This window comes from Aythya ferina (genome assembly GCF_964211825.1).
Source record: "Aythya ferina genome assembly, chromosome: 9".
NCBI lineage: Eukaryota > Metazoa > Chordata > Aves > Anseriformes > Anatidae > Aythya > Aythya ferina.
Genome location: NC_140305.1, coordinates 7,376,262 through 7,388,742, shown reverse-complemented (window position 1 = coordinate 7,388,742; position 12,481 = coordinate 7,376,262). Strand labels below are relative to the sequence as shown.

Sequence of the window (12,481 nt, the reverse complement as noted above, 5' to 3'; positions counted from 1 at the left end):
ACAAATCTCTAGTTGGCTTGATTCTCAGTGCCAGCTATTGGAACCAGCTTTGCATTTCAAGGGCAAATAGAGCTGGAACTATTGCCATTACATCACATGCTGCTGTGGTACTAATGTTGAGAAGATCAAAGCTACATGGGAGAAGGCTTGTAATGCAAATGCACTGTTTATGATGCTAATCAAAGAATTTAGCTTTGTTTGGAGGAGACAAAAAGCTCCCTCATGAAAGAGAGAAGGGGGGAGAGAAGCTTAAGTTCTTACCTCCTGCTGATGACAAAGGCTGCAATGAGAATGACCACAAGAACAACACTGCCAGCCACTGAAACAAGCAGCACTGTGGGATTGGTACCATCGCCAATGATGGGGGAAGGAACTGGAAACAGAAAAGAGAGCATTAGCGTCAGACACCCTCAAAATATCAACCTGGGCAGCAGTCAATGAGGCTTTCTGGCTTGTGAAGGTAGTTTAGAGTAGGGCTCAAATCTACTTTCAGGCCTTTATTATATAGTCATTTCACACAATTTTCCAAGAGGGCCCTAATTAGCTGAAGACGTGATGTTTGATAATGATTTGGGGAACTTCAGTTCACTGGGAACAAGGACTCCCTCTCCTTCTCCCCTTCAGCGTTGCTCAGAGGGTATAATGGCTATTTCTTTCACCTTCCTAATTGCTCTCCACTCCTTTCCTCTTTCATTTTCTCTCAGTGGGGCCAGATGATCACTCCCCAACTGACACAAAGAGTAAGTCATTTTAAAATGTCTTCCGTCTTCCTGCTGGATTGATTATTTTCAGCTGTTAACATCCTGAAGGATGTTGCCACTGACTGGCATGACCTTAAATTGATTTAAACAGACTTTTATGTCCAAAATAAAACAGGCTTGGTCACACCACCTTCCTACCACTGAGAAGCAAACATTTTGGGGGGCAAATTTGCATGTTACCCTGAACAAAGGGAGAAGCCGTACTAACAACATAGTTCAAACATTCTGTCTTTATATGACTATGTAAGGGAAAGTGCAAATATCTGAGCTGATATAGGACACCTAAGTGATCTTTGTCAATAGCTTGCAAAGGAGAGCAACAGGGTTCCATTCCCCTGCAAATGACATGCTCCGAAAAACATCTGCACACATTAAACAAAATAGGTGCATGCATCTCTGAAGCATCAGTGGCTTCCAAGCATTTGTAAGCTGTGTGTCTCCTTGGGCCATTCTGAAGCGTTTTCATTGTTAGTGTCTAGGATATAACATAGGTGTCTAAGGTCAGATTTATCACACCACTAATAGTCATGCAGCCACGGAGGAACGTTTTCCCAGAATAGATACACCACAGTCCAATTAACCAACAGGAGACTCCCAACACACAGCTCAGTTACATTTTCACTCCTCACTCAAAGAAAAGAAAGATATCAGCGGGCATGTTACTACCTGTGTTAGTTGTGAACTCAAACGGTCCGCTGAAGTCTCCGTATCCTGCTGCTGTCCTGGCCCGCACATGAAACACATATGAAGTCAGAGGGTTCAAACCTTTGATGTCAGTATTCCTGGAGGCTGTCTTCACAATGCGATAGCTGCGCTCGTTTTGGTCCTAACAAGAAAAGAACACTGCAGTGATCAAGTAAAAATGCCTCACTGCACAATGAACCATGGAATCCCATTTCCTTGCCAAAACTGTTATGATGAAAGAAGATGAGTAACACCGATGGAATTCTCAAAATACATCCCGAGGGCTTCTGCTGTCTGCCTTGCTCAATACCCCTAGCGCTGAGTGCTGCATGGGGCTCTGAACACCCTTATTTGAGCAAGCCAAATAAGGGTGGTGAGACAGTAGGTATGATGCTCATATATCACTGATTACTTAAGAAATCACACAATGAAATCCTTTGGAAAATAGCCAAGCCTTCAAATATGATCCTCCTGATGAACAAACATTTTACTCATACATCCTGGCACTCTTTTTCTTCCTACCAGCCAGAAGCTGTATCAAAAAAAAATGGTAATGTATTTCAAAAAAGAAAATGTTCTGAAAATGTCTTCCACAAATCCGATCTTTAAAATTTTTCTATTTTTGGCTGGAAAATGCATCAGAAAATGCATTAATCAAGTTTCCCTGAAAAATCGGTTGCCTTCTTCTGTATGTGTTGGGGAAGCAAATACACAATTATCTTTATTGAAAAAAAAAAAAAGAAAAGTACACATATACATGAGAGATTGTGCAAGCAAGACCAAGTAATTGTCCATTTCTAGAGAGGACCTTCAAGGAAAATAGCTTTCTTCATAGTTTCATAGTTCCATAGTTGAGAAGTTATTTGCAGGAATAACATCTCTGTGTAACTTGGGAAGTATGAAGAATGTAATTTTCTTTCCTTATTCTCTATTAAAAGCCATCCAGCCCACACCATCACTCTAAGCAGAAGCTATTGGCAAACAGATCTGATTACCGTATTATATACTTCATTATTATACTTCTGTCTATGATGTAAAGCTAATGTCTCACTTCTGCCCAACATTATTGATTCTCATTATAAATATGCTTGCTACAAAAGCTCAGTTCCAAGGTAAGAAAAAAATAGCAGAATAAATTCCTACCATGCAGCTGGAACAGCCTATAAGTCTTACTATTTCAAGCAACCGTTCAAGTGCATGAAATCCTTAATTGGATATTATTAACCTGAATCTATTCAGTTTCAAATGATGGAATCCTACCTGGAAATAAACCAAATGGAATGAAGTAAAAAAAACTCTTCCCAAATTCAAACAAAGCTCCTCGCTTGTCTATTTTTGAGCAGTACCTTTTCATAGTATTTGACTTCGTACTCCAGAATGACTCCATTTGGCCTGTCGGGTTCTAGCCAGGCCAAGGCAACGCTGTGCCTCGTTATCTCTTTAGCCTGGATCAATGCAATTGGGGATGGAGCTGCCAGAAAAAAAAAGAAAAAAAAAAAAGATATAAGCAATAATTTAGTTTTAATAAGACAGCATAACATATGCACTTTCAGAAATTGTGTTTTTCTTGTGTGGGGGTTAGAAGTATTAAGTGTTTTTCCTGTTTTCTCTAACAAATTTGCATTTAATTTCTCTGTAATAAAGGTTGTTCTTAGATGCTGGGCCATACTGGACAGGTAAGATTTGGAGTAACACTGCAGTTTCCTAAACACCATAATGTTCTTAATTCGTAGGTACAAACCTTCACAACAAGCTGACAATGAAAGATTCTGCTTTTTTTTTTTTAACCTTTGTTAGACACAGCACACAGACTTGTCCCTGTGTTTTGGTCCATAATGATTCTCTTCTTCCATGTCCTAAAATTAACTGGTGTTACTTCATTAGCTATTCACTCTACAGGAACTATGAAATTCCTGACAGACCAATCTGGTTTTCTCTAAAGCTGAGAAAACTTTGTCACTGAATTAAGTAAGAGCAGAATAAAGCTGAATACATATGAACTGGGACCCTCCCATGAAAACCAGAAAACTTGTATTTCAGGAGTCAGAGCCAACCTGTGCTTCCTAGCTTGCCCTGCTTACACCCGCCCATGTCTGTGAGCAGTGCCTGGAGAATGAGGAAGCTCAGCACCCGGGGACCAGATTCGGCCTTTGATAGCTCCTTCCCAGCCAGGAGATAGCAGAGACAACTGGCACAACAAGACCCTGTCCCACGTGGCGCAGAAAAAGCAGGACATCGTGGGTAAGGGCTGCATGGCTTGGGGAAAAACCCGACCGAGCAACAAGCTGCACGCCAAGACCCTTTAAACTTTATCCGTGTGCAGTAATAAGGGCTGCCATGCAGAAGATAATGGGAAGCATCTCATTGTGCGCCCTGCTCAATAGAGCCCCTGCTAATGCTGAAGTTCAGGTTTTTGCCTGGCCGGAGGACAATGCGTTCTCCCTTTGACTGTGATCGCAGCAGATCCATGGCAGTGCAGGAGGAACGGGGTTTCTGAAGATTTATGAACCCGGCTGCCCCTTTCTTGCTGTTGTGTTGCTGTGTGGTCACGTCTCTAGCCAGCTGTTATCAAGCTCTTTTGATGCTGACAATAGCTGGAATAAATGGTGGAGTCTCCAGGGATAAAAAGGGACATTCATGAAATTTTTAATCTTATCTAACAAAGCTGTCCTGTATAACCAGAGATTAGAGGTCTTCCTAAATTGAATATATTTCTTCTTTTGTCCCCTGAAGCTGTAGACACGTTGCTCTTTTTTGCCTCCTTCCCTTTCTTTTTGCTGCTTTTTTCTACCCTTAACGTTGGGATGACGATCCATGAAAGCGTGAAAGAGAGAAAAAAGTATCCTTGAAACATATCCTTGAAAACTACCAAGAAAGACAAATAAATAAAACAGTCACAATAAATGAAAGGAAAATTGAATGTTGAAAGCCTCAAACCTACTTGACCATATCAGACAGCTCTGATGGAAGTGAAAATAACCAGTAGACGCCACAAAGTCACAAAAGGGTGTCTCCTCTTGATGTGAAACCATCAGGGAGCTGCTTCCTGATTTACTATCTGACAGTTTGGCATCTCTGTTAGAAATGCCTCCAGAACCTCTCTCTTTTTCCCTGTCTGTCTCATGCAAAGGCAAACGCTGGCTGACAGAGGAGACTATAAACACAGCCAACGGGGAGGATCCAGGTGTGCTCCATCAAGTTGTATCTGCGGCACGACTGCAAACCTGCTTAATAACCTCACCGTTCCTCAACAGAGAACAGGACTTTTTTTTCCCCCTCTGCAGTAAGAATGCCACACAGATAATAAATTACAGATCAGATTTGTTACCCTAAAACATACATGACGTTACTGATAAACCAACCAGAGAGAAATCTGCTTAGTTAATCCATGCCTCATGCCAGGCAGACAGGCAATTCATATTACCGAGAATCTTTCACTTATGCTGGTCTGACCTCAAGAATTGCAGAGAGAAAGTTCACTTTCCTTGCTTCATCCTCTTTTTAACCTCCTCAGTTTCCCATTTCATTTCTTCAGGCATTTATATTGGAATTTACTGAGTCCTTCGATGCTGGGCTGGTGAGTGCTGGATGGAAAGGCATTTCTCCTCCGTTGTAAAGTGGCTATTTGCTGCAGCAGAATATGCATTAACTTCCAGCCCTTGTGGAAGATGCTCGGTTTTATACCGTTTCAGAAGTGCTTTCTCAGGTCTCTCAAAAATGGACAGTTGATCTCAGGCAGTGCTCCAAACCAGCATAAACCACCTGCTCCTTGCCTCCAGGATGGGAAAGGACTTGTACATCAATTCCTTCGTTAATTCTTACTATTAGAGTTGTAAGAACAGCCCTAGTTTTACCCCTCCTGTCAAATACTGACTATTATGCAACTCTGTGCTGCTTAACTTTCAATCTATTCATTTGCCTCTCATTGTGTGGACGAAGACGTGCTGCCTATTTTTTAGTTTTGGCTGAATATCCTGCCTCTCCACACGCATTACAGAAATCCTCAGAGTGCTGAAGGCCAAGGGCAGGACAAAGTACCAAAAGGACGTGAAGCAGCCTGGGGGCTCCTTAGCATTTCTGCAGCACAAACCTAGAGGGGTCTATGCAACAGGATGATTACCCACACCTCTGTGGACCTCAAGGAACTGGACTGTCAGCCACAGGGAGTACTACAGCTATCCCACTGCGCGGATAAAACCCTCCTTAACCAACTCTGACACCTGCAAATAGCCCTGCAACTCACGTTTGTGTGTGTGTGTGTGTGTTTTCCAAGATCTACCAGGTGACCAGTAAAAATTACTGCTGAAGGGCTGGGCTGCTGGGAGAACATCAGCTCTGGGTCTCCTTGGTTATCCGCATGCAGAAGGACGAAGAAGCCAGGCAGGAGAGTGCTGGACAGACAGGGCAGCACCGTGCGCACAGCATTTACCTTCTTTTTTCTCCTGCCTTTTGCCTTTCTATTGCCTCAGAGATGACATGAAGATAAACATGTAGCAGACTGTAAAATGACTCTCTGATCACGAGCAGAACAAAAGGCAGGAACGTCCCTCATACACGCGGGGGCTAGCTGGTTGCTACACACTGCAGGAAACATCCTGAGCATGGCTCGACCCGAAGCAGTGTGCCCAGCTGAGCACCCCACGTTCTGCCCCACGCACACAGGTCCACGCACCACGTCCCACCAGCACAGCCCATCGCACAGGTGAGAAGGACGAGGCCTCTTGGTGTTGAAAAAGTGGTCCCCTTGAACAAAAGCACCGAGTGTAACTTTCCTTAGTTCAAAGCTCAGCAGTTCCTCTCCCTCAGAAAACTTCACTCCCTACTGATGTGAACGTTGCAATTTTCTTTTATCTACTTCCTCAATAACCCACCATTAAACACCTACTAGTAGTTTTATTACTGCAGTTCTGAGCTTGTGGCGTACAGAGAGAGAAGGAGCACAGATGTACTACAAAAACTTCACCCAAATGCCATAAAGCCATATCCCAAGGCTAATAAGTGCTGAATTATAACAGTTTTGAGGCACTTTAAAGGATGGCAGAGGCAGAGTGTCAGTTTTTCATTACTGGTTCAAATTAAGAAGGGGGGGAGAAGGAAAAAAACAGGAAATAAATAGATGCAATAAAGTCTCTGGCATGTAGGCAGCCATGAGTGAAAACAGCCCTTTATAAAAGCAGGGAACATCAGTGCTCTGGAAGATACACAATGCCCCGTGTTTTAGGGAAGATGCCTTCTTAACCACAGCAGGGTTTACTTTCCACTCCCCATGATTTGAATTTAAATGGATCATGTTTACTCAAGGGGTCTTCCGCTGATTGAAAAATATACCCACAGTTTGTACATTATCTCAGCTAAATTCAAATAACATATTTAAATTTAATTACTTGAAGCTTAGGGGTTTTCATGCTTTTCTTTTTTCCCTCAATTGCACACAACAACACTTATTTGTTCTTATCAATGGCTATGCGTTTTGTCAAGCATCAAAATTAAATGCTTGAAAGCACTAATGATGTTACTGTGATTAAGGGTTTTTACCTTCCAGGGTAGATACTAAAAGCTTGCTCCATTATTAATTACTTTAAAAAAAAAAAAAAAAAAAAAAAGAAAGAAAAAAAAAGATTTCTGGGAATCTAACACTGAAAAAAAAAAAAAAGTCCTTTTGGAAATCCAAACAAGAAAATGAAAGATCTTCTATTAACTGGAACAAAACACATTTAGGGAAACCTGGCACATTTCAAGTTTTCTCTTTAAATATTTACCTTGTAATATTGTGGGTTTTTTACGTGGCATTTTGTAAATTATATTATCAAATAATCTCACAGCAGGAAAAGGATATACAACACTGGGAATCAAATATGCTTTTAATAATTTCTAAAGGCAACATTCTCCAGGCCAGATCCTGATAATATTATTCACGCAGGAGAGCAACCTACCCCAGTGAGTGCTGTGCCGAGTTCAAGTGAAGGGCGAAGCACCCAGCCCCATGGCGCCACACGGACCAGCCTCTCAGTCCCCGGGGCCGTACACCCACTCCTCTCTCTTGCCCAGGCAGAGTCGAACTGCTCAAGGAGCCCTGTTTTGGGGTACCACTACCCCAAGCCCCAAGTACTCCCAGCAATCCCCTTTGCAAACGAAGGGGGATGTGTTTTGCCATGACCAAATTCCCAAGCGTATGCACAGCATGCGTGTAACCCTACAGGCGCCCAAGGACAAGCACACGGAAGGGTTTGGCGTTTCTGAACCTATCTGCACACAGAGTTGAGGTGCAGACACACATCTGAGGATCGCAGCTAGATCCTGGTGCTCCTGCTCCTCGCCGCCAGCTGCGGCTTTCTCCCAGGGGCCAGCAGGAGCCTGCAGACCGGCCGTGCATTCAGCGAGTAACCGCGCACACACCTCGATTTTTGTCATTAATCCTTGTGAACAAGCGGAGCAAACATTTCTCCCAGTGATAACTGGACCGGGACAGGACTTGGCCAAGGAGGCAGAAGCCTGATTGCTCAGCCGAGCCCCTGGAAGCTTCCCAAGACATTCCCCAGCCCGCTGTCTTCCCACCGTCTGCCTCTCCCTCCCCAGGGAGGGACAACTGGCGAGGAACACCTCCCAGCTTGGAAATGGAGATGCGCCAGGACTCAGGCCAGCGTTTTCAAGCTTTAGCATTTAAAGCACAGACTTTAAGTCTGCACCACTGGAGAAAAACGCCTAAGGTTATTCACCCGCATTGGAAGGTCCTGGCAACGCCACGCGGAGCGGTGTGACAGCCGAGCATGGTCTGCCTCTCCCAGCCCTCCCAGTCAGCCATAACACTTCTCTACTCCACTTGCTTTCCTTTTTACTAGAAATTGGACTGCTGAGGAACAGATCCAGCTCAGCTCAACCACTCTCACACAACATCTCCATCCCCAAACGAACAGCACACATCATCCTTCCTTTCTTTCCAGGCCCACAACCCAGAGCCTAGGAGCTCTAAGAAAAACAAGGGACAAGCTCTCAAATCCAGGGACCAGCCCTCATCAGTTATGTTTATAATGATGTGTTCATAAAGGAAGGGGCTTGAAAATGAGATTTTAAAGACTGTTAACACTGCATTATTATGTTTTAAACATTTCCTCTGTTTTAAAGTTTTCATTTCTTGCCTCTCCCAAAAGAACCTGCACTGCAAATCTTGCCAAACCACAAAAGCTGGCTCTGACTTGCATCAAATCAAAAGCTCGCAGAAAAAAACAGGCTGTTAGCAGCAACAAATAGTAGTAGTTGAGGATTATTAGAGTACTTTATATTTACCATCTTACTCCAGCTTTAGCTCCTGGAGACATGCAGCAACTGCTGAGGATTCACAAACAGCCAGGGCATCTTCTGGGCTGAGCGTGTCACTGTTAGCACTTCAGCATACCAAAAGTGCCCTCATTTAGACCGAACCCAATCCTGAGGTCTGGGCACAGCTCCCCATGGCTCACATCAGGAACTGCAGTGAGACAGGGGTGACAAAGAAGCTTTTGCACACCCAGGAGATGGCTCACCCTGGCAGTCCATTTCTGGGGACCAGCTCTTGACACCCACCCATGCATCGCTTTCAGGTACCAGCCCTCCAATTGTGGAGGCCACCTCGTGATGTCAGCTAGTGCAATGCAGGTCTGGAGCAGCTCCAGAGATCTGAATCTGCAACCCACAACCCCAAAGATTGCCTTAAAGCAGAAGAATCTACATAATATTTAGCAAGAGATCCGTATTGCAGCTCAAGCATGGGGTCTGTTTAGTCTGAGAACTGCTTGTTTTCTTTCTGCTAGCTTGCTAAGAAATCCTGTTGGCATGTTCTGACAAGGATAACTTAATAGTTGCCAACAGAAACATGGCATAATACTGTGTGTGTATTTCCTGTATGTATGAATGCCAGTTTAAAACAAACAGGAAAACAAGGCTTTCAGTTGGAAGGCAATTTATAAAAATCTGTCTGAACATTACAATCACTTACAAATCAGCATAGAAGCATTTCTAAATGCTTAAACCAGAATGATTAACACAAGGAGCGTGAACATACTTAGTGCCGTAAATTACCCTAAGAAATTCTACTGCTGTAAGCAATTTGTTAGGATTTGGAATTAGTCAGCAGCGCTCTGACCTGAGCAGGTTGAGAGCCGCTGGCCACAAAGCAGGTCACGGTGCCGTTAGCCTTCCCTGCAGCTGAGGTTAGAGCCTGACCCAGCATAAACAAAAATAAATCCCTTAGCCCAGAGAAGCTAACAGCGATGCTCCGCTGCCTTACGCTGGATGGAGAGCCACGCAGTCCGGTCGGGGCGTGCTGCAGCTCTCAGAGCCCTCCTTTAGGGCCCGGAGCAGTTGCAGCTGGAGGCAGGGTCCCACAACCCAAATTTGGGTTGAGAACTTCTGGGAAGCACACAGTGCCATCACCTGGCTACTTCCCAGAGGCTGATCCCCCCACAGGCACCTCCAGAAGCCTCTGGCAAGGCCACAGCGTGCACGGCCCCGGGGTGCAGCAGCGCTGGGGGAAGCAGGAGGAGGACTGGAGACCACAACCTCCCGCTACTAAAACAGATCGTGCTGTTGGAAGCAGGGCACTCCCCAGCCTCTCAAAGTAAGCGGTCCGGAGCAATCTGACCCACTTACCACCATCCTTACAGGGCAACAGTGCTGCAGAGGAGGGGACTGCTGAGCTGCCTTTGCAGAATAAGATCCTCTCCAGCTCCTTCCACAAGGAAACCAGAGCTACCCTCGAGGATGCACTGGGTGCCCTGGAATGATGCCCATGTCCCCAGCCCTTCCCCAGGTCAAGCAAGCACCCGGCTACTCCACTCCCTGCTCTCACCCCAAGCCACCTGAGCAGGAGGTTAGCTGAGCAGTCACGGCATCAAGCTTAATCCACCGAGGGGCAGATGGGGGGTTCGGTACCTAAGGCAACACATCTCCTTCATTCCCACACAGTTCCTTTTTATGTACTCGAAATGTGAATGTCTAGATATACAGCTGTCAAATAACTTCCTCTGTCACTTCCTCACAGCATTGAGAATATGAGATTGTGTAAAAAGAACTGCTCAAAAGCCTCTTTGAAACCCAGACAAATAAAAGCCTCTGTCCCTACACACTTACATGCTTTGGAAATATTGAAGTACCTTCTAAACAAAATAAATAAATAAAAGCTATGACTCATTTTCCCAAAGCAGCATTTGCTATTTTAATAAATAGATTTGGCCATGTTGTCTCATCCTGGCTGCTGAAGTGCTTTGGTGATAGCAGAGAGTTCGACTTTGCCATTTGGGTTTCTCAGATCAATCACCCAACATCAAAAATGCCACGGAAGAAAAGATAATAAAATCAGAAACATTTTCCTCCCACGGTGATACACCTCAGTGACAGGCTCTAGTGGCAACTGCAGGCTGGGTTTCAAATGTGCCCTCCTGAGCCTGTGGCACCTGAAAGAGCCAAAACCCAGGGCTCACCTGACAACAAAAACCGTAATTCCCATTTTAATGCTTGAGTATAACTTGTTTTGGAGTCACCCAAGATAAGGAACCGCACTTTAGGGTCCATCACGCAGAAGAAGCCGGTGCAGAAGCACCAAGCATTTATGCGCTAACATTTTGCTGGATGACCTTAACGCTTTAATTATACCTGACATTCAGGGAGTTCACGGGAACTCCGGTAAAGCACCGTCAGTACAAAAGTTAGATGGATTCAACACGATATAACCTCTGTCTCTGGGCTGCTGACTCTCAAGGTTCAGGTTTTCTGTGCTCACATTGGTAGCACTTTGTGAAGGACACTGCTCTGACAGCACTTGGAGACCCACGGCTCTTCTCCATACAGCAACAAACCCTTCTGTGCCACCAAACTGCCTCTCTTCTCGAGTGGGAAAAAGAAGATCCTTTGTGCTGTTGGAAAACCATCAGAATTAGTGAGCAGCACACCAAGCTCTCCCGGGCATTCCCAACCACAGGTCCTCTCATCAAAAGTGAATTAAGCCCATTTTCCTTCATCTGCGACAGGCAGATTTCTTCAGGAAATTAAAAATCCGAAATAGAGCTGCTGAGAGAGAGAACTACATCCTGCACACGGTGCTGCTGGAAAAGCGGAGCTACCTGAAGGTTGTTGTGCAGGTAAAACAAATAATGTGATGAGGGACAAACTGGGGAAGAGCCTTCAGCTTCCTGAAACACACAAGCCTTGAAATTAAAATCTTAGCTCATGATGTCAGTAACTGATTACATCATAGGTGGCACATAATTAAACTTACATAGGGGTTTCATTATTTTGGGTTTATGCCGGATACTGAAAACTAGTGCATTATTCATTTAGAACTTGTGTCAATTGGAAAAACCCCAAATGGAGTAAGCAATTAAATATTAAAAGTGGCTGCCTCAGTGGAAAATGGTCAGAAAGACGGCTGGTAAAACTTCCTGTGCAATGCAAGTGCCATTACAAAGTCTGAGCAGTTTCAGTCCTGAAAAAAAGGGAATAAAAAAATAATCAACCTTGGGAGGTTATGAAGATGTGGGGCTGCACAAAGAGATCTGCCACGCTTATTTCCTAGAGGGGTACTGACTACGCCAGGCAAATAAAAGCCTGTGAAAACACTAATTTTTAGTGCCAAAGCCGTGGTACAATGGGAGCAGGACCCCGAGAGCCCTGCCCAGCTCCTGGCCAGAAGAGCCCCGGGGTGCTGCTGGGGCAGGCAGGGCCTCGGAGGGTTCTCACAGGGTGCGACTGAGAGGTGGTCGGGATGGGAACTGCAGTGAGAAGTACAATCTTCAGCCCAAATCTTCAATTCAGAAGGAATTTCTTCTGCTGACAGCATGCAAAGCACTTTGCAGCGTTACTTGTGCCCTCCCTGCAAGGCTCATCCTTTTCCTTTCTGGTCTGTTTCATCATCTACAGGCCCACAAATTTGATTATCTTCGTACTCGATCCAGGTGAAGCCAAGCTGATAACCTCCAGCAAGGCCCATTCTGGCTCTAAATAAGCTGGGCAACTCCTGTGCTGCAGAGCCCCTCTTGCCAGTGACGCTTGCAGCTCCGTGTACA

At 44.8% G+C, this 12,481-nt stretch overlaps 1 protein-coding gene across 1 annotated transcript in view; it reads right to left on the bottom strand.

Moving 5' to 3' along the window:
• EPHA4 (EPH receptor A4) overlaps positions 1-12,481 on the bottom strand; it is a 94,919-nt gene that overhangs the window by 23,830 nt on the left and 58,608 nt on the right. The window contains exons 6-8 of the mRNA XM_084530285.1: positions 2,792-2,916; positions 1,428-1,587; positions 262-373 (exon numbers count right to left, since the gene is read on the bottom strand). Coding sequence (XP_084386411.1) covers positions 262-373; positions 1,428-1,587; positions 2,792-2,916 — 397 coding nt within the window. The remainder of the gene's footprint in view (positions 1-261; positions 374-1,427; positions 1,588-2,791; positions 2,917-12,481) is intronic.